The 22,829-nt window shown below is 38.8% G+C and overlaps 2 protein-coding genes across 3 annotated transcripts in view; one reads left to right on the top strand and one right to left on the bottom strand.

The window, feature by feature from the left end:
* Positions 1 to 22,829, bottom strand: part of Cenpp (centromere protein P) — a 174,696-nt gene that overhangs the window by 41,165 nt on the left and 110,702 nt on the right. The window lies entirely within an intron of this gene.
* Ecm2 (extracellular matrix protein 2) lies at positions 2,912 to 22,793 on the top strand. Of its 2 annotated transcripts, none has more exons than XM_051194304.1 (9): positions 2,912 to 3,223; positions 6,274 to 6,462; positions 8,585 to 9,151; positions 10,616 to 10,731; positions 12,176 to 12,311; positions 17,575 to 17,732; positions 19,997 to 20,136; positions 21,277 to 21,603; positions 22,565 to 22,793. In XM_051194304.1, the coding sequence occupies exons 1-9, from the start codon at positions 2,947 to 2,949 to the stop codon at positions 22,731 to 22,733; spliced, it is 2,079 nt and encodes a 692-aa protein (XP_051050261.1). In that variant the 5' UTR covers positions 2,912 to 2,946; the 3' UTR covers positions 22,734 to 22,793. The 2 variants fall into 2 exon arrangements, with proteins under 2 accessions (XP_051050261.1, XP_051050262.1); XM_051194305.1 differs by having other exon boundaries at positions 2,913 to 3,223; positions 8,654 to 9,151.

Genomic DNA, 22,829 nt, shown 5'->3' with positions numbered 1-22,829 from the left:
GACCCTGACCAGACTAACTTACCAGTGCCAAGCAACATAAAAGGCCAAAACAGAGACTCCACTAATACATTATTTGTAAACTTAAAAATAAAATTAAGAATGTAAAAATGCTTCCAGAAGATGTGTGACTGAGAATGTTTCTGAGTGGCCAGTAACACCAACATATGGGGTGGAGAGGCAGAAGGATGTGGAAGGAGTTCAAGGGTAACTTCAGCTACACAGAAAGGCGAAGAACAGCCTAGACTGTAATGGAACAAGTTTTAAAGAAACTAAAAAACAGAAATGCTAACCTATCAGATATCAAATGTGTTAAGTAACTCACAAGATGAAAACAGGCTAAATAGACTGTTTTTGAACATACTGACATGTGTACCCACATGCTCAGAATTTCTTACTGACTGGATGAAAGGTTGGAGTGTAATTATAATATAGACTGTTCCCATTTATGTTTAAATATAAATATTTAATTTATATATGATATATGTTTAAATATATATGGGCATACTGGAGAGATGGCTCAGTGGTTAATAACACTAGCTTATTTTCTAGAGGTCCTGAGTTCAATTCCCAGCAGCTACACAATGGCTTACAACCATCTATAATGATCTAGTGCCCTCTTCTAGCCAGTAGGGATACATGCAGACAGAACACTGTATACATAATAAATACATCTTTTTTTTTTTTTTTTTAAATAAAGAAGAGTCATGAAAGATAGGCTGAATCTGGGGCTGGTAAATCATGGCTCAAATACCACATTTTGTTTGCTGAACACATCACTATCAGAACAGTGCTAGGCCCACCCAGTCAAATGATAGTGAGGATTAGTCTGGGATCATAAGAAGAAAGCTGAAAAGCTGCGACACATAGTCGTCCCAAATAGTTACTCGTTAGTCCTTGATACAAATATCTGACTATGATTGTAATAAATTATGATTAGGATAACTTGTCTTTTCAGCTGTATACACTTATGTGTCATTTGGTTTTTTAAAAATAGCTACCTTTTTACAAATGTAAATATATTTTTAAAGCACTGGCTAAAGTATGAATTCAGAAGAAAACTGTATACCTGTTTTTTTATTTTTAATCTCTTATGGGCTATCATGTGGACAAGCTTGGCCAAAGGGTGAACACAGATAGTGAGGAGGGGGTACCAAGTTCTCTTTTGGTGAAACGTAGATGATGTCAGAGACCCAAAGTGTGCTGCATGCAGTGAAGCAGCACTTGAACCATGAGGATGCTTGGGAACAACAGCCACCTGAGCACCACAGAAATGCTGTGGTGGATGTTTTTACCTAGGAGTCTGAGGCAGGAGGACTTCAAGTTTGAGGTCATATTGGTAACTTAAAGACACATTGTCTCAAAGCAAAGAAGAGGCTGGAGCTGCAGCTGAGTGGTAGAGTGATTATCTAGAATGTGAAAGATGCCGAGTTTAATTCTCAGAAATGGGAAACACCAAACAGAAGGGGAAACATAAACCAAACATTTTGGAATACATATGCTACATACTTGATATCAATATTACTGCTTCACGCCAGATAATCAAACAAAGATAATGCATCTGGGTTATTCTTTCCTAACATGCGTATGTACTAGAATTGGAAAGAGATAAAACAAAATGTAAGTCTGGAGTTATGAGAAAACTTTAAGAAGGAGGTTATCATATGAAAACAACTAATTTCCCACTCTTTTGACTCTACCCAATTAAAATGCAGCTTGTTTTGCCTATAATAACACTTCAGTTAAAACCTAGAGGAACAATTTCTCTATCAGGGCTGCTCCCCTTCAGCACTACCAATATTTTGCTCAGCTAACTCTTTGTTGTGGAAGACTGTATCCTGTAGGATGATTGGTGGTACCCTCTGCCTCTTCACATTGGACACCTGTAGAGCTGCTCCCAACTAAATGATGGAAAATGTCTATACAAGTCAGATACTGCTGTATGTCTCCGGGGGGACAAGTCATCCCCAATTCGGAGGTATTGCTTTAAGCTTTGAATAAAAACTTAAGCTCTTTAGTCTAAATTTTACATCTTGCAGGCTTGATCTTGGCCTGTGGTACAAAGCTGCAAACAATACATGAACAAATAAGCATGCTGTGTTCCAATGAAACTTTATGTTGAAATAATATGATTTTAATTTCATATGATTTTACACATCACAAAACATTTTCTTCTATATAAAATTTTGTTTTAATTTAAAAATCATATTTACTTATTTACTGTGTGTGCATGTGAACATGCATGCACATCCATGCCACAGAGCACATGTGATAGGAGGACAACTTGTGGAAGTCATTTCTTTCCCACCATGCCAGTCCCAAGGATGGAAGTGAGATTGATAAGCTATGCAGCAAGCACATTTACCCTTTAAGCCATTTCACCAGCCTGTCTTCTACCTTTTTAAAAAGAACTAGAGAATGAATCCAGGGTGTTGTCCATGTTTTTAAAAATTCTGCCATAAGCTACAATTTGATGCAGAGACAGGATCTCGTCTCCAAGGTTGACCCTAACTTTCAACCTTCCTGCCCCTCACTCGAATACAGGTGTGCTTCTACGCCTGGTTCAGATGGTGAACTCTTACCAAAACAGCTGCTGTAGACTATTTCCATCTTACTGGAACAGCTATGGCAGATTCTAGATTAAAACAGCAGAACTAAATACTTAGAACAAAAAACAAATAATCCATAAATGGTTAGGCATTTACTATTTGGCCCTTTATAGAAATCCTTGGCTCAGACCTGACCTAGAGATACAGATGTACCAGAATCTGACGTGACAGCACTACCGCAGGGTGACTCAGACCACACATCACTTAGGTGCTACTCTTCAAAGCCTCCCTGCTGCTACAATAAGACAACTAGGTCAACTTCCTGAAGTAAAAATGTAGTCACCACTAACTTGAAATTTTGTTTCCTTTTAGAAGTTTGTTGGTGAAAAAAAGATCAAACATGAAACATGCAGTTTTGTTTTGTCTCATTCTGCTTATCATTTTCCAAACCGATTGTGAACAAAGTACTAGGAAGCAAAGGAGGAGGGTACATCAGAGAAGACTCAGGAAAAGTTCCTCACTAAACCACACAGCCAACAGGCAGCCTGAAATTCAGCAAACAGCTGCTGCACCAGAAGCAAGGCTACTCACTGCCAACTCTGATTACAGCGTGGAGGAAAACTTAGAATCCCTTCTAAGTTCTCCTGGAGCAGAATCAAGTTACAATGTGTTACCAGGTAAGAGAATGTCTGAATGGAACTCTCCAAAGGGAAAAAATTTTAAGATTTGTACTGCCTCTTGATATATAAACAAACTTTAAAGTAACTAAAAAGTATTCAAGGAGGCTGGAGACATGGCTCAGCAGTTGGGAGCATTGGCTGTTCTTCCAGAGTACCCCAAGATTAAATTACCAGCACCCACATCACAGTTCACAACTATCTGTGGCTCTGGGTCCAGGGGATTTGACACCCTCACACAGACACATAGACAGGTGAGACACCAATGCATATAAAATAAGAAGTATTCAGGGAACATACTTATACAAAATTACTGGCAAACCTTATTTTGCACTATAAAACTATAATTATCACATGGGTGCAAGTGATCATATAATACAAACAATATATGTATCAATTAGTGAAATGCCTTTCAGTTACTATGACATCATCTAGAGAAGAAGCCTATCAAATGATTTTGACACAGGGCTAGTTAATATTTTCAAAACAAAGTTTTGCTAAGTAAAAATGGAACAAAAGCCACTGAATTTATTTTATACAGAATACTGGCCTTTTTGTAATTTGTTTTTTCAAGACAGAGTTTCTCTGTGTAACAGCTCTGGCTATTCTAGAACTTGCTCTGTAGACCAGGTAGCCCTTGAACTCACAGAGATCCACCTGCCTCTGCCTCCTGAGTGCTAGGATACTGACTTTTTAAAGGCTGAAAAGACTGCAAATTCTGCCAAAGATTTCAAGTAATTATTTTTTTGAAACTAGCATTTAGTGATTAACAACTTTCTAAGTTAGAAAAGAGTAGATGTATATTTATATATAGCGGTATATATGTAAATGTATATATATAGATACACACATATATAAATACATATACTTTATATCTGTATATATGTAAATATGTTATGATTAAATAAAACTTGGAAAAGACAAAAAAACCCCACCATATAATCTGTAGCCAGTATTTCATACCCTGTTTCAAAGCTGCTAGTTTTATTCTTTCATGAAGTTAACAGAAACAAAATTATATGAAAAAAGGAAAATTAGGCTATATTTGCTAAAACTATAAATGACAAGTGTATCCATAGTGTTAAGAACAATAAAGATATCACCTCAGTTATGAAAGGATATGAAAAGCACCCAAATTTACTTAACATTTTATTTTAAAATTTACTTGTTTATATTTTTATTTATTATTTATGTGTGCTAGATATGTGTGTGTGTGGGTGCCACATGTCACATAGAGCACATATGTAAAAGTCAGAGGATAACCCTAAGATGTCAACAATTTTCTCCTTTATTTACTGTCTGGGAAACCTTATTTTTTATGAAGAGTATCATTTATTTAAAAATATTTAGGGACTGGAGAGATGGCTCAGTGTTAAGAGCCCATACTGCTCTGGCAGAGGACTGGAGTTTGGTTCCCAGCATCTCTATTGGGTGGCTTACAACTACCCATAATTCTACTTCTGGGGATCCTATATTTTATTCTGGTTTCCACAGGCACTGTACTCACATGCACAATGCTATAGTCAGACACATAGATAAAAATAAGCACACAAAGTATTAGGTTTCAAACAGACTTAGGCTGATCCTCCTCACCTTTTCTCTCCCACCCCACTCCCGGTGTCCTCTCTTATGCTCCATTTTACATTACCTCCCCATTTCATAACCTAGACCAATACTCCCCTACATATGCATTATATAAACACACATACAAAAATGAAAATTAACATGAGAGAAAATAGATGGATCTCAACAATACTATAATGTGGCTGAAGAGAGAGCTCAGTGGTTAAGATCCCTTGCTGCTCTTATGGAAGAACCATGTTCAGTCCCCAGCACCCAAGAGGTGAACAACAGTCAGTAATTAAAAGCCTCAGGGGATGCCTTTTTTCTGACTTTTGAGGGCATTACATTCCTATGATGCAATACATACATGCAGGGAAAACACGTACCCACATAAAAAATAAAAATCTTAAAAAAAGTTATTATACTGAGGTAATTCAGATTCAGAAACAAAAATTACCATATGTTCTCATATGTAGGTACAATTTACTTTTCCTTCCTTCCTTCCTTCCTTCCTTCCTTCCTTCCTTCCTTCCTTTTTTCCTTTTTTCCTTTTCAAGACAGGATTTCTCTGTGCAGCTTTGGAGCTTGTCCTGGAACTTGCTCCGTAGACCAGGCTGGTTAATTTACTTTTTTGAGATGGGGAGTTTCATTATATTGCCCACCCTGTCTTAAACTCCTAGATCACAAAATCCTCCTGCCTCAGCCTCCTTCATCGGGACTAGAACAGCTACAAGGCACTAGCTTACACTAAAACAGAAAACACAGCACCAACAAGCTGAGTTCCGGTATGTCAAGATTGTACCTTTTTAAGGAAATGACAAATGCTTGGGTTTTTGTTTTTTGTTTTTTTAAGATTTATTTATTTATTATGTAGTGTTCTATCTACATATATGTCTGCAGTTCAGAAGGGGGTGTCAGATCTCACTACAGATAGTTTTGGGAATTGAACTCAGAACCTTTAGGAGAATAGCTAGTGCTCTTAAACTCTGAGCCATTCTCTCTAGCCCAAATGCTTGGGTTTTGAATGCTGTTTGTCCCCTGACAAAACTTAGCTTTTCTTGACAGATATAAGATAGACAGTCAATTCAAAGTCAAGTTACGAGGAAGAAGTCACTCAGTAGCATAAAGGATAGCCAATGGAAAAGCACTATGGGCAATTATCTGTACATGGGTGCATACAGAGCTCTATTCTCAGGTGGTTATATAATTTTGACTTTGCATTGTGTTTCTGTCCATTCGTGGATTCTGATAATCACTGAAGACAGTTAAGTATATGTTCCTGCTAGGCATGGTGGCATACTCTTTTAATCCTAGCACTCAGTGAGCAGAGGCAGGTGGTTCTCTTGTGAGTCTGAGGTTAGCCTGGTCTACACAGTGAGTTCTAGAGCAACAAGGACTATGTAATAGAGAGACCCTATCTCAGTGAGTCACTCAGTGAGTCAGTCAGTCAATCAAGCTACCAATCAGTGTGTTCTCTTTTTTTCTAGGAAAGAAAGGACACTGCTTTGTAAAGGGCATGATCATGTACAACAAAGCTGTCTGGTCTCCTGAGCCCTGCAGCACCTGCCTCTGCTCAAATGGAAGAGTACTTTGTGATGAAACTGTGTGCCACCCCAAGGCGTGCCCCTATACCATTAAACCAGAAGGAGAATGCTGCCCCATCTGCTCTGATGCTGGTATACAATATAAAACAAAGTACCACAGATAATTTAGTCTTTAACTTATATTTGTTTTTATTGTATCATTATACTAAGGTATAACATTATAAATGTAGTCATAAAGGTACTTAAAATGCAGCTCAGTGTCAGTAAACAGAAATTTCTAGGAAAATGTATTTAGGGTACAAAGAGAGATTATGGCTCTATAGTTCCAACTCTCAGACTGACTCAAGTCGTCCTAGTTCTGTTTCATGTGTTAATCTTATAAGGCTTTAGACAGACAGTGACAGAATCCCTACAATAAACCCTGACTTAGTAACTAGTTCAGAGTTTTACTTCAGTCTGTTTGTATATGCATCATCCTATTAATTATTAATTAACCATCCTATTGATCAAGCTTGTCAGGAATATACTAATCACTATCATGAGAACAAGCAGTGACTTATAATCATAGCATACAAAGCTTCAACCCTCCTGGCTCTCCCATCCATCAGCCCACAGGCAGCAAGGAAATCAACAGTGGTCTGAGGAATCCCAGCAAAACACACAGGTGTGGACTGGGACTTGTTTTCTTGGGTGGCACTTCCATGGATTTCAGTGGATGCTTGCTGACCTGTTCTCAAACGAGACTTGTTCCTGAACAAATGGGGGTGCCCCCTGGAGGTTGGCTTAGGCCACCTGGAAGAAAGCTTAGCTAGTGACTTATGAAAATAAACAGATGTTAAATCATTTGACAGGTACAGATAGGGACATTTTCTTGTGTCAATATCAAGGCAGATTGCTCTCCGCACCCTGCACAGACGACCAGAGGACATCTAAAAGCCTCCTGCTGGGGGAAACTTCAGAACCCTTAGAAACTGTTCTGTGCTTCACACTGTCAGTCACTTCACTAAGGCACCGTGCTTTTGAGACAGGTTCTCACTGTGTAGCTGGGCCTCACAGACATTCCCCTGCCTCTGTTTCTGCCACACAAGTGCTGGGATTAAAGACATGCACCATCAAGCTTGATCCAAAGCATTATAGTTTTTTAAAAATGTTAGAAGGTGTGCTCACTGAAACTGTCTCCTTGAAGTAAAATACAAGATGATTATAGATAAGATTCTGAAATTATTAGATATTTTTCAAAGGATTTGGAGTCTTCTTGAGATGTAGTTATTTTAGATAAGTAAACTTGGACACAGAAAGGATTTTAAAAGTTTAAATGTGATATATTTAGCTTCCATTTACTAATTTCCCCCTCTTCTTCTGCATACTTTGCTATGGATGGAAAGAAAAAAAAAAATACTGAATCCAGATGGTTGTGACACATCCCTTCAATCACAGTACTTTGGAGGCAGAGGCAGGTGGATCTCTGGTCTACAGAGGGAGTTCAAATAATTGTATTTTTTTATTTTTGTGTTTCTTCTGGGAATAGCTTATATATCAATTAAAAAATAGATAATTATATTTATACATTTTGATAGAAGAAAATCTATGCACTATGAACTCATTTCTCTTTAGAACTCTTCACTTTTAGAACTCTTCACTTAAAGTGAGACTAAATGTAGACTATATCTTCTCTACTCTGTCAAAGAGCTACAGAGCAGTTTCTATTATAATGGTATACTAACTAATGACACCAAAGCCTCACAATAAAACAGTCTTCTATTTTGTATAATGTGGCAATATTATTCCCTCTTTTTTTTTGTTGTTGTTGTTGTTGTTTTTTTTCAAGACAGGGTTTCTCTGGGTAGGCCTGGATGTCCTCTAACTAACCTGGTAGAACAGATTGACCTCAAACTCAAGATATCTGTCTGCCTCTCCCTCCCAAGTGTTGGGATTAAAGGAATTTGCCAACATCGCCTATTATTCCCTTTTTAGTTTACTGATAAACATCATATTCTAGTGAAAACAAGTATTACATTATTTAATGCAAAAAATAGTACTAAAGTTCACAGACACAAAAATCATGTATCTATAGCAAGTCCTACAAAAAGAGAAATAAAGTTAGTTAACTTTAAGGAAAAACTTCAACTTCATTTAATCTTTACATAGGAGTCAAGTAGAGGGAATAATATTTATTAACCTCATTTTCATTATGACTTTTTCCATTTATTAATATCATCAACTTACCCCTGTTACTTCATCCTTCTGTGATCAGTAGCCTCCTATTCTCTAATCAGTGGTAGAACACTAAATGATAAAACTGAATTTTCTGGTGATTCTTCAGAACAAAGAGAATCCATTAACATACTTCACAAGCAAGTGCCACCTCCTCAGATGGAAATGAACCAAGTAGTCATAAAAGAAGCTCATCAATCTGAGGGTGATGAGGAAAAAATTAAAGAACATATGGATCACAAGAAAGAAGCCTCTGGGCCTACTGAGCTTCACGGTGATGAGGAAAGAGCAGAGGGGAAGCTGAGGCCTGAGGTGGAAGAGCGATCAGCACATCAACCACTCTACCATGGACAAGGGGAGGAAGAGGACGAGGAAGACACTGAGAGGGGAGGAGAGAGGGAAGAGGAAGAGGAAGAGGAAGACGAGGATGCCATAAGAGGAGATGTGTTCCGAATGCCGCCCAGGTTAATGCCTGCTACCCCAAGAGGCAGGCCACGCCTGCCCAGAAGCTGTGTCCTGTCCTACAGGACCATCAGCTGCATTCATGCAGCCTTCACCCAGATCCCACCAATAACAGCTCCAGAAGTAACAAGTCTAGAGCTGGCAGGTAAGAGATAATTTATTTTGTGTTCAGCTATAAATGAAGAATTTTAGTGCCCTATGAATATTGCTTTAATTCAATAGGGGAACTAATTGTATTGTCTTCATACAGATCAACTGTGCAGAAGAGATGGGTACACAGTGAAGAATGGTCAGTTAGATTTAGAGCAAACTAACCAAATGGTGATTTCCCAAGGAACATTTAATAATCACTTTGATCGGGTACACTTTGTCTATATCATAAAGCTTTATTTATAATGTAGAGTTCTGTAAGTTTTTAAAAATGTGAATATTACCAGAGTTCAGATAAAGAGCATTTCCACAAATTCCTCATATCTCCATCTCTTCCACTTGTGGCCACTATAAAAAAAAATGACTTTTTTTTCTGTGTTTGATTTTATTTTTGAGTTTCATTAAACAGAATCACACAGTAAGCAGTCTTGATGTTAGATTTCTAGTGCTTTAAAAACCACTAGTTAATTTTCTTTTATTGCTGAGCGGTGCCCTATTGTATAAATCAGCTAGAGAATGTGTGATTTTTTTTTTCTCCAGCTGAAGACAATTTTGTCTGTAGCTGCTAAGACATCCATATACAGATGTTTGTAGGGACCTATACCTTCATTTCTTACTACTCGTAAAGACAGCACAATGGGCTGAGAGAAATTGCCACACACATGTAAGAAACTACCCAGCACTTTCTAAGGTGGCTGTCCCATTACCGCAGTCTCAGTGATTGCTTTACCAGCTGTTTCCTTTCCTTTAGCCATTCCAATGAGAATGTAGTGACCAGGCTTTTTGCCCATGTCTCTATCAGGCTACCAGGGAAAGTTCTGAGTGGTGAAGTATTACGATCTCATTTGCCCGAGTGTCTGGCTTATAGTGCCCTTAGGGTGCAGAGGTGAGGGAGTCTGGGTGTATCTAAGACATATGTGCAGGGGCGGAGTCTGCAATAGGACCCTGCCAGTGAGAATAGGTTTTCATGTAAAATCATTTAAAGGGTTCAAATACCTGGCTAAGCGTTCTCCTGTGGCCTATATGGCAGGTATCCTCTGCCTTATACAGAAACTCAGTTAGTGAAAGAGTAAACTGAAGGAAACAGTTTTTGTTTACCCTCAGAGAAACACCTTTTCTGTGAATGCACAATGCTACTAGCCCTCTCCAACAGATTATTGTAGTTATTTTAAGTAGCTTCATCCGAAACATATGGTCCTGACCAAAGCACACTTTTGCTGTTAAGTTGTTAAGTTATCTCAACCTAATCTTGTTATTTTTCCAAGTATATATCTGCTTATGTATTTCCTGTCCTTGTTCTGAATATTACTTTCCATATAAAGCTCTCTCAATATTCCTGTGGACAGAGACATACACACACACCCACACACACACACACACGACTCTCTCTCTCTATATGTATATATATATGTCTATATATGCACATGTTTCTAATACAACTATTTATTGTACATCCTAGGGAATTCAATCATTTCCATTCCGGATGAAGCATTTAATGGATTACCAAATTTGGAAAGGCTTGATCTGAGCAGAAATAATATCACTTCTTCTGGCATAGGTCGAAAAGCATTCAAGGTACACACTTACTTTAGTATGTAACAAGATGACTCCTACTGGCTTTGGTTGGAGGTGGGGAAGAGAAATATAAGCAGAAAGGTTTTTAGTGTTAATTTTTTCTACATTGTTTCTTCTCTGATGTCCTTAAATTATAGTCAAGTTTTCTTTTGCTTATAGTTTGTTGCTTTACATATGTTAATGTTGTGAGAGGAGTAGCAACAATAAGATCAGACATAACTAATGTTTTGAATTTAAAGAATAGTTTCTCCCCAGGAGGTGAAAGTTCACTGAAGTATGGTCTCTAGGCGTGTGAAGAACTGTCCAGTAATGAAGGAGAGCATATTTAGAGTCTCTATTAAAACAGTCAGGACAGGAAAGTGAAGCTTTTTTACTTTTGCACAGTAGACAGAATGTGGTGGAATGAGCTCAATGAAGATTAGCATGAGACAGATTAGGAGGGGGAGCGAAAGAGAAAGGGCAGCAAATGTACAAGGGAAACCTTTGACGAAAATAGATTTCACTGACCATTTTCTTTTGAAAAGGGAGAAAATACTTATCTAGAATAGGGAATTTCAGGGAAACACAAATAGAAGCAAGAGGAGAAAGGTTGGTATGCATAAACGAGAGTACATAAATTATGTGTGTTGAAGTCATATGTAAAGCACAGTTAATTTTTCCCCCTTTAGATAACAGTCTGGGCCCTCAATCTGCCCTTGAAACAAATGACTGGCCTCCTGGATTCTGTCCTAGTTCTCTGGAGTCTAGGCAGGCAGATGCGGGATCTCCCAGTGCCTACTTCAAAGTCTCCATCCTTCTGACCAAACAACAGCTGGCATAGAGGGCCAATATCTATCCTATAATTGAGTAAAAGAAAAATGTCATAGATTATCTGCTTCTTGATTTGGGGATTTTCTGTCCTGGTAAAACTTAGAAATGATTCCTGTGAAGCCTGGAGAAAGCAATCATTCCACAAGGCTTCAGAAATACCCATCCACTTCAGTTCTCCACTTTTGGTGGTGCAGGATATGCCTGCAATGAGCACACAATTAGTAATGTAGAAACATACTGTATAGATAGTCAGCTGTTTGGGTTTTTGAAATTTTTTATATTTTTGTAACTTAAAACAATTTTTAAATTTAAATATATTTTGATCATATTCCTCCCCTCTAAGTTCTTCCAGATCCTCTCCCTCTCTCTGCCCACCTGAGTAACATTATTTTACAATAATTTTTCTAGCATAAGTATTCGTATGAACAGGAAAGTAAACTTTATAAATACATTAAAATTAATTATTAGCATTCACAACAGGTTCAAATTACTGCATGCAGTTAATGAAACTTGTTCACTGCTAAGAAGGTAAAACCTCTGGCCTCATAAAATAGGACTGACCATTATATGGGAAATAGTGTGAAATAGCTGTGACTGAAAAAAAAAATGGTAATTTTAAGATTTGTTTTTTAAGTCTTTGAAGAAGTTGATGCGTCTGAACATGGATGGAAATAATTTGGTACACATTCCTTCAGAATTACCATCTACACTAGAAGAACTTAAAATAAACGATAACAATCTCCAGGTTGTTGATGAAGAAAGTTTATCAGGTATTTAAATCGTGTGTGTGTGTGTGTGTGTGTGTATGCGCGCGCGCGCATGCTTTGCAGACCAGAGGTAAATGATGTCAGCTGTTTTCCTCTATCATTTTCTGCTTTTTTTTTTTTTTTTTTTTTTTTTTTTTTTGGGAGACAAGGTCACTTACTGAACTTGGATGATTGACTAGATTGGCTGGCCAGTCAGTCCATAGGATCCATCTGTTTCTGCCTCCTAGGACTGGGATTATAGCTTTTACCAGAGTGCTAGGGATCTGAACTCTGGTCCTTATGCTTGAACAGCAGGCACTTTACCTTCTGAGCCATTTCCCTTGATCAACTGTTTTTAAATGATATATATTTTTATAATCATTCTTGTGTTATCCTATAGAAATTGATTTACAGTACTGCCAAATGCACAACTAGAAAATTTTAGGTTACTTCACCATTAAGTTGATAAACTAACATTAATCACTTACCCAAGAAATATGCCTTCCATTGCCTTTTCAATGTCTTGCTGTCTTTAAAATAAACAAAAACCTGCTTTAATCTTAAATAAAACATTTTCATAATGAGGCCAGGTGTTCGTCACTCACAGTACAGTGACTCACTATAAGCCCTTAATATCTGAGGAACTGTACCAATGCTCCCTGAGAACCACGCTATTTGGGTGACTCACTGTACCCATAAGCAATGCCACTTAATCTCCTGTATGCTGGAGCCTCAATCCAAGTGTATGGAAATTCTGTGTAAAGGAACAAGTGTGCACTATGTGTGAGACGGAGGTGCTGTTATACAGTGGGGGCAAGAAATCTCACAGCAGCAGCCGTGGCAGCTCTGTTCTGGAGCCATACCCCATGATGTATGACGCGAAGCTGTTGCTACAGCTCGGCTTTCTGATAGCCAATTCGGTGAAGATGTTTAAACATGCGGGAGCAGGCTCCTGTTCCTTCTCTAGTGACAGGAGCTACAGTTATCAAACTGCAGTTGCACAGCAGTGTCACTTGTGGAAATCCCAACACATCTGACTAACTTGTGAATTCCCTTAAGATAGGACTGCCTGATTTTCTTTTTCATTTTCATAACCAGCTAGCACTGCTTTGGAAGTATAGTGTCCAACACTTTCTGCTAACTTGAGTTGAAACACAGTTATTAAGCAATATTGAAAAGGAGTGCACATAAATGAATAAGCAATCCAAGTATTATTTCTGTTAACTTCCAAAAAACTTCACAGGAAAAAAAAAAAAAAAAAAAAAAAACTTCCATTGATGAGAAGGAACAGTAATTATGAGAATTGCCAAATGTGAGGATTGCATAGTTATGGAAACATTCCGTTTCCAGATGGATTTGAATGTGCACATGAAAAACATTAATAAGCACAGATTTTGATGGGCTTTGTCATATGGAAAGGACACTGGAAACTTTAATTTCTAAGTGTTCTGTTAGACTGAAAGGGACACGGAACTGAGAACAAGCATATAATTACATTTCTAGTTCTGCTATTAAAATGATACCCTACTAAACTATAAACAACTGATTTTTCTTTCTGAGGCAGCATCTCACTATGTAGTATAGGGTGCCTGTGAATTTACAATCTTTCTGCCTCAGCTTTCCGGGTGCTAGATTTACAGTCATGAACCACCATGTCTTAACTATATACTTTCTGTTTTGAAGTTTTTTCCCTCATATTTCCCTGGAATAGCTTCTCAGCACACTTTTCCCTCTTAAACAAATATGCTGTATTTCCAGAGCATTGATTTGTACTCCTGAATGGACTAGCCATCTTCTCTCTTATCTCTATGCACTAAGAATAGAGGAAGCATCATTTTTATACTGGTAGCCAGAAAAGATGATCTCTTCTGCCCTCTCATGTAATATGTCTCCCCATATTACTGGGTGCCTGGGTTCTTAGTCCTGCTGTGTTTTGGCCCCTGAGATGCTGGATATTCCTTGGCTGAGGCAACTGCTGAGCTCCCTTGCTTCTGGTGAGTTCTGCTGCTGTGGATAACAGCTAGCAGGTGAGCCTGAACATGATCTCACCCAGGGCTGTGACACAGCCTTTCTGTGTGTTGCCTCTAAAAAGCACCATTCTTTAGTCATCCTTCCCTGCTCACCAATGACAGATGCAGAGAAATGGAAAACTAGGAGGAAAAAGGCATGTGAAAGAGATAATTCTACATGCTGTAGGAACTATAGGCAGGATGTGAGAGAGAGAGAGAGAGAGAGAGAGAGAGAGAGAGAGAGAGAGAGAGAGAGAGAGAAGCCCAGATGGACAGTGGTGCATGCCTTTAATCCCAGCACTCAGGAGGCAAAGGTGGGCAGATCTCTGTAAGTTCAAGACCAGCCTGGTCTAAAGAGTTCCAGAACAGCCAGAGCTACACACAGAGAAACCCTGTCTTGTACCCACTCCCTCCACTCATAAAAAGAAAACAGCACAGACAGGAATACAAAGCATTGTGAACTTGTTTCACAGGATGTGATATAATTACTTCTCCTCTCCACTTTTCAATGGAGAATGTCTATACTTTAAGCTCTCAACCTAAGGAGAGTGCTAAGGGCCTCTAAAGAGGACATTGTGGAAACAACCTTGGAAATGGTGGTGGATACCAGAGATTCTGCAGAATCACAAAGCAAAAGCAATACTTACCTGCCCCCCAAGAGGAAGTCTGCAAGAAAAGGAAGCATTTCAAGAACCAAGGAGCTCTGTTCTGTGTCTCTTAAGCAAGAACCAACATATGAGAAACCTGCACCTAAGAAACAGAAGACTGCTTTCAGCTAGGGGCACATTTCACCTGAGCCTGTGAAGATGAAACAGCTGAGAATTATGTCAAACAAAACTGAACCAGTGGAAGAGCAGATTAGCAACATCCTGGAAGAAAAGGAAGCCCAAGTAGAAAACTCAGCCCATCCAAACCAGAAAATGCCTCTGCCTTCCAGAAACCGAAAGAAAACCAATGAAAAACAGCCAAGATCCAAGGTTGGTGCATCTGCAGAGAAGGTTAGGATAAAGAAAACTGAGAAGATCATGAAGACCTCCCAGGAGACAGAGCTGCAGAACACAGATGATGGAGCCAAGACGTCTACATCCAGGGGCAAAGTCAGTGGGAAAAAGACATGCTTGAGGTCTGGAGGACAGAGTGAGGTTCCCCAGCCTCATGCAGCAGAAGAGAAAACAAGTGCGACGGGTGTAGAAATCTTGGTAAAGACTCAGAAAGAGAAAGGCATCTCTGGAGATTCAGATGTCAGGTGTTTGGGATTCAGAAAAACTGTAGCCACTTTGGACAGTGAGCCTAAGCCAAGAGTAACTGGGGGTGCCAAGAAAGATACAAAAGTTCCAAAGAAGGATGAAGACATGGTATACACCAAGAAATTAATGACAAGAAGTTGCCAGAATAGTAAAAATATGTAGCAAAGACATTGAAGAAGGCAATATTAAGTTAGCTTAGTGATAAATTCCAGTGTGGTTTTCACCTCCTGTGTAAAGGTAAACTGTAAATAATACTGCCCATGTTTAAGGAAGGAAACGTTGACCTTTTTTGGGTATTATCTCTTCAAACTCCAATGGAGATCATGAAGGGGGTCACCAGGATCTCACAGCAATTACAACTTAAAAGTTTGGGGGTAGGCAGGCAGAAGTGTGGCCCTGTCCTGCACAACAAAGTTCTGAAGTTCACTGCAAACAAAACAAAACAAAACAACAAACAAACAAAAACAAAAAAAACCCAAAGATCTCAACCTACATATTAGAGAAATACCGTATCCTCTGTACCTTTAATTTTGGAAATAAGATACAAAGAAACATCACTATGGATAGTTTCCTGGCTGTTGTCCCTGCTTCCTGAAATCCAATCCTTAGTTGATCCTAAATACTACCACCAGAGTAATCTGTTCTTTTTTTTTCTCTCTCTCTCTGTTTTTTTGAGACAGGGTCCCTTTGTAGCTTTGGAGGCTGCCTGGAACTAGGTCTTGTAGACCAGGCTGGTCTTGAACTCACAGAGATCCCCCTGCCTCTGCCTCCCAAGTGCTGGGATTAAAGGCGCCCACCACTGCTGGCAAGTAATCTGTTCTTATGTGGCTTTTGTCATAGCATCTTCAGTTCTGCACTTGGTTATGTAGAGAATGAGAGCCAGACTTACATCAAGGTCACAATGGCACTCCTGAACAACAATTTTACCCTGCTGCACATAGCTCACCTCAGGGTGAGGCCTCCATCCCAGCAAGCTCAAACAGGCCTTTTATCTGCATATGCTCACTTGGCTGTTTCAACCTGAAGTGCCTCTTAACTCTATCTAAATCTTTGTGTCCATAAGAGACTATCACTTCCACACCACTCCCAAGCACACTGCATTCTCTTAAAAGCTTCAGGTGTTTATTTCTACTTTTCATGGGACTGTTGCACAGAATAGGCCTAAGCTGCACAGGGAAAATATCCTATTTTCGAGGAGCCCTGTCTACAACATGAACTTCTGACTGAGAGGCACCTGGGTATGTCACTGTTGAGGGGTGCATACTATATGACCTAGATGATACCACTCCTGAGGTCAGTAGAAATACTGTAGGGAAAAAATTGTCTGTATAAAGGTAGTTCCTTGGTTGTTCAGTCTGAACACACGGAGAATTCTGATAATCTTTTTAAATAAAACAAAAACACCTTTCATTTGGCTTCACCCTGTGCCAGTAAATGAGTCACTATGATGGGAATTTATAGCTTTGACATATTTCTCCTCCCCCTCCTCTTCTTTCTTTTCTGAGATAGCATCTAACTATGTAGCTCTGGCTGTCCTGGAACATTCTTATGTAGACCTGGCTGGCCTCAAACTTACAGAGATCTGCTTGCCTCTGCCTCCTGAGTGCTGGGAACACTACTTATATTTCTAACTCCCTTATTGGGAACATGGCCTCTAGAGATGATCCTTACTCTCTGTCTACTTTCTGTTCTTCCTTGTTTCTGCTCCTTATACATATTTTACCCTTCAATACCTGAAATATTTCCCCCCAACCTATGACTCTTGTCCTGGTAGAATTGTGCAGAAATCATGTATAAAATACTCAGGAAAAAAATTTATGGGGGAAACAAAGATAAAGGAATTAGAAATCTCCAAATATATTGATTTTTTTTCCAAATGGTTTCTTTTTCTCTTTTTGTTTCTTCTTTGTGTAGTGCTGAGGCTCCAGCCCAGGTTCAGGCAAGTGCTCTGCCACTGTGCTAGCTACATCATCAACCCAAACTGTATGCTTTTAAAGTTTTTCTAATATTTGGATAATTTTATTTTTCTAGACTTAAATCAACTTGTCACCTTAGAACTGGAAGGAAACAATCTCAGTGAAATCAATGTCAATCCTTTAGCTTTCAAATCTTTGAAGAGTCTATCATACCTTCGTCTGGGAAAAAACAAATTTAGAATCATACCACAAGGTCTTCCTGCTTCTATTGAGGTACTGATATCTTTTTTCTAATTTCTGTTTTGTTTGCTTTCTGAGACAGGATCTCATTATGTAGTTCAGGCTGGCCTAGAAATCATGATCCTCCTGAGTGCTGGAATTGTAGGTGTGTGCCACTACACTGAACTTCTAATGTTTTAAATGTATTGCACACTATAGTAATATACAACACAAATATATCCTTTAATTATTATTATTGTTGCTGGAAATCTCCGATCCAGTCTCACCCCTCCCATTCCAGACCCTCACCCTCAGAAAGCCCTCCAAGGGTGAGTTCCTCCCCCAGAGCTGGTCAAGACCATGCCTACAGTGTATTTAAGACCTGGTCACCAGACCTGCCATGTGATCTCTCTCTTGCCTTCCTGAGTTACCTGGGAGTTGCTTCACTCTGCTTTGCTCTGTTTACTAAACCTGGTCTTATTTTGGTTGGATTTGCTTATTGCATCAGCAAAGGAACCCCTAAACCACGGATTTTTAAAAATACTTATCAATTATTATTATTATTGTTGTTAGTGTGTATGTGAGAGAGACAGAAACATGCATGAGTACACATACACACACATCACAATGTGCACATGAAAGTCAGAGCACATTTGGGAGTTGGATTTCTCTCTTCCACCATGGATTGTTGGGCTCAAGTTCAGGTTGTTAGGCTTGTGTGGCAAGCACTTATTACCTACTAAGCTATATTGATGGCTCCAAACCAAATATCTTAGACTACTGTAATATATTTAGACTACTGTAATATATATTAAACTCGATAGTGTTCTAATGCTATATGCAGAATTCACTATCATCTGAGCATTAGATGCACCCGATAAAATGAAAAAATGGCAATGACAGCTCTTGGTGGGGAAGACATAATAAATTATAACAAACCAGAACCAGCAAGTTTAACTACTTCACCCCTGTTCTACATAGGGTTTCTATTGCTGGGACAAAACACCACAACCAAAGCAACTTGGGGAGGGAAGGGTATATTTGGCTTACACTGCCAAGTACAGTCCATCATTAAAGGAAGTCAGGACAGGAACTTAAGCAGGGCAGGACCCTAGAGGCAGGAGCTGATGCACAGGCCATGGAGGATGCTACTTACTGACTTGCTCCCCATGGCTTGCTCAGCCTGCTTTCTTGTAGAATCTAGGACCACCAGACCAGGGATGGCATTGCTGACAATGGGCTGGGTCCTCTCTCATTGATCTCTAATTAGGAAAATGCCTTACAGGCTTGCCTCTAGCCTGATCTTAAGGAGGCATTTTCTTTTCTTTCTTTTTTTCTTTGTTTTTTTTGAGACAGGGTTTCTCTGTAGATTTGCAGCCTGTCCTAGAACTACCTCTGTAGACCAGGCTGGCCTCCAACTTACAGAGATCTGCCCGCCTCTGCCTCCTGAGTGTTGGGATTAAAGGCATGCACCGCTTTAAACATGAAATTATCACCATAGTCTGGCTTTTGCTCTTCCTGCTTCTACCTCCCAAATGATGAGATTATAGGCACGTACTACCTCCATGCTTTGCTTTATATGGTACTGGGGATCAAAAGCATATTCCAGCCCTCATCTAAATTATTAAGATACAAACACTCCTCAACCTATCCTTGACATGCTCATTCTTTGTCAGCAAAATCAGATAGCTAAATTACTTTCTAAAGATCCAGAATTTTAGGGAGCAGAGAGATGACCTTACTGGTGATCCAGCTGATGCAAAGCTTGACAACCTGAGTTTTATCCCTGAGACCTATATTGTGGAGATAACTGATAACCTACAAGTTGTCTTCTGATTTCCACACCTGTCTATCTACATATACTTATGCACACAACATAAACATACCTATCTTCTTATCACAGAATGGGGAGACAGAGGGATCTCTGGAACCCACTAGTCCAGCTGGTCTAGCTGAATCAGTGATCCCTAGACTCAGTAAGACACCTTGTCTCAAATACTAAGGTGGAGAGTTACTGAGGGAGATACCTGATACCGACCTTTGTCCTCCACATGCTTTGAAAGCATGTGTATGTACACACACACTCAAATAGGCAGATGCAAAAACACAAACTAAATTGATTTAATTATGATTTAACCATAATCATGATAGGCAGAACTTATTTTGCTAGCTATAAAATTTGACATCTTAAAAGTATGAACTCACTTGAAAAAGAAATAAGACTTTAAGCAATACTAACGAGAATAGTCTATTTTAGTTTTTGTGAAATTGGTTATCACTGAACATAGGAGAAAAATAATATTTTCTTTTACTTATAGGAATTATATCTAGAAAATAATCAGATTGAAGAAATAACTGAAATTTGTTTCAATCATACCAGAAAGATCAATATGATTGTATTACGTTATAATAAAATAGAAGAAAGTCGGATTGCTCCTTTAGCATGGATAAATCAAGAGTAAGTAATCTTCCACAGTTTAACTTCCTTAGCATCCTTCCCCATGGAACTATTACTCTTAATTCCAAAATTTACCCAATTCACTGAGATCCCAAACCATTTATTACATGAGATCCCAAACCATTTATTACATAAGTGATACTATGACCACTAATTCCTGTGGATGTGCTAAGTGCTAAACTAGTAAGAAATGGGGGTTGATTCTTAACAATCAATGCCTACCTCACAGGTTGTCAGTTTAAATGGCATAATCTTCTGTACAAAGAAAGCACTGACACACTTTTTCTTCATTAATGGATGGAAATGCCAAACTGCAGAGTCCAGGCTTTTCTTCCTACACCATATTGCTTTCTTCTTTGGTCCAAACCATTTCTCTATCTTAAGAAGGCGTTGTTTGACAGTAGAAGTACAAAATAAAATCTACCTTCTAGACAGGAATCAACAACCTATTTGTAGTCTTTAGCAAAGAAGGAATAAATAAGGCCCTTCTTATATCATGTCCAATGGATATGTTCAAACATAGGCTGAATGTTTATACAAGGATATGCTCCCAAGATGACCAGCCTGGGAAATGGGTAGTTCACAGAGATGAAAGAGGCTTTGGACCCAAATGAAGAATAATGAAGACCTTTGTGAATAGAGTGATCTTTACTGGGTGAAAAGTGCTGGGCAGAAGCCCTTGTAGACTCAGGGGAAGCTTCTGAAACTAAGTAGGGAGCTCACCACATTCTCAGCACTTCCCAGTGCATGGACACTTCTACATTCCTCTACTTCACTCTAATTGCTTTATCTCAACCCAAGTCCCTGACATGCCAGATCATAAAACAAATAACAAAAGTGTAGGCAACCCCTACCCCCACCACAAATCAGGGAATAACATTACTAGAAACAAAGACTCCTGGATTTCATTTGAGTCAACAATTTGAACTTAGTTTCCCCATTTCCCTAAGGATCTGAGTTTTTCCACCTGAACTCTAAAGCACATCCCTAGCTAAAGAACAATGTGGATGCTGGTAAGAATATGAGCTTGGGGGCCAGACAGACCCAGGCTGGCATAAAATTTGCTTCTGTTTAGAATCATCAGGATGGCCAGTCAGTCTCCTAAATTTCCTTTTTCTGTTCACTTTTCCTTTATTGCAGAAATCTTGAATCCATCGACCTGTCCTATAACAAGCTTTACCATGTCCCCTCCTATCTACCCAAGTCTCTATTGCACCTAGTACTAATTGGGAACCAGATTGAACGGATCCCTGGCTATGTGTTTGGGCATATGGAACCAGGCCTGGAGTACTTGTACCTGTCATTTAACAGACTTGCTGATGATGGTGTGGACCTAGTCTCCTTCTATGGGGCATATCATTCTCTGAGAGAATTATTTCTGGATCACAATGACTTAAAATCCATACCACCTGGAATACGAGATATGAAAGCACTGAATTTTCTGAGGCTGAACAACAATAAGATTCGGTAAATTTTCTATTTTTCTAGTGTCAATTTAAATTTTGGTTGAAAAATTAAATACCCATAATATGAACTTTTAGATTTATGTTGAAGACAAAAACTGGCGCTAAATATTAGATCTAAACAAAATTGGCCATGTTAATTATTGCTAAAATGGAATAATAACTATGTGAAGAAATCATAATGATTTCCAGTTTTGTGTTAATTTTGCAAGTTTACATAGTATTAAGTAGAAAATTACTACACAATATGTGGAGCCTTGGAGACAGACTCATTTAAGGCTGTGAAGCACTAAATACACTAAACTACAACCTCCAGGTACATAGAGTGATCTGAAGAGTACAATAATTGCTTGAATATAGAGTTTTATGAAGGTAAACTCTGAATAAATTTGTTAGAACTCAACTTCCTCCATTTTGGGGAAAAATGTATCTACATGTTTGATCATTATGCTTGTCTAGGCAGCATGGGTAACTAGAAGATTAATCTGGAACAGTATGGAGCCAAGTTCAGTGGCTCATGCTTGTAATTCAAGCAATCGAGAGGTGAAGGCAACAGTAGTTAAAAGCCAGCCTTGGCTACACAGCTACAATAATTGGAGTTCCTGTTTTAAAGCAACAATTAGGAAGAACTTCCTCACTTTGCAGGTTGTGGCTACACTCCATTAGAGCACTCATCATTTCTTACAGTTGTGTAGCTCTAATGATCTACCTCTATTGTCTTTCTTCTCCTTTTGAGATCTGGCATTACTCTAGACCAGGAGGGCCTGGACTCAGTTGAGTAGTGATGCCTGTCTTTAAACTCACTGCATCCCTGATTAGGCTTCTGAGTACTGAATTACAATGTGAGTCACCATGTCCTGCCTAACTTCATTTTAAGAAACAAAACAACCTGAAAAACTTGACTTCTAAATTCTAAAGTTAGATTACTTGGAGTGCTTTCAACTTACATGTGTATTTTTCTTTAGGAATATTCTCCCTGAACAAATCTGTAATGTTGAAGAGGATGAGGACTCTGCTCTAGAACATCTTCACCTTGAAAACAATTACATTAGAACCAGAGAAATATCATCCTATGCATTTTCATGCATAAGACTATATTCAAGTATTATTCTTAAACCACAAAAGATCAAGTAATTTCAAGTTTTCTTCTGCCGTTTATAAAATATATTCATGCATTAAAATCTAATCTCTTTATTTTATGTGTTTGCCTGGGTGTGGTGTGGTGGCGGA

Source organism: Phodopus roborovskii, unplaced genomic scaffold (genome assembly GCF_943737965.1).
Source record: "Phodopus roborovskii unplaced genomic scaffold, PHOROB, whole genome shotgun sequence".
In the NCBI taxonomy this organism is placed as follows: Eukaryota; Metazoa; Chordata; class Mammalia; order Rodentia; family Cricetidae; genus Phodopus; species Phodopus roborovskii.
This window is presented reverse-complemented; position numbering and strand designations above follow the sequence as displayed.

Excerpts from the sequence above, each read along its gene's own strand:
- Ecm2 (XM_051194304.1), top strand. The coding sequence starts at position 2,947 with ATGAAACATGCAGTTTTGTTTTGTCTCATTCTGCTTATCATTTTCCAA. Across the intron at positions 12,312-17,574 it reads TGATGAAGAAAGTTTATCAG|ACTTAAATCAACTTGTCACC; the intron begins GTATTTAAATCG and ends TTATTTTTCTAG. Across the intron at positions 20,137-21,276 it reads TTAGCATGGATAAATCAAGA|AAATCTTGAATCCATCGACC; the intron begins GTAAGTAATCTT and ends CCTTTATTGCAG.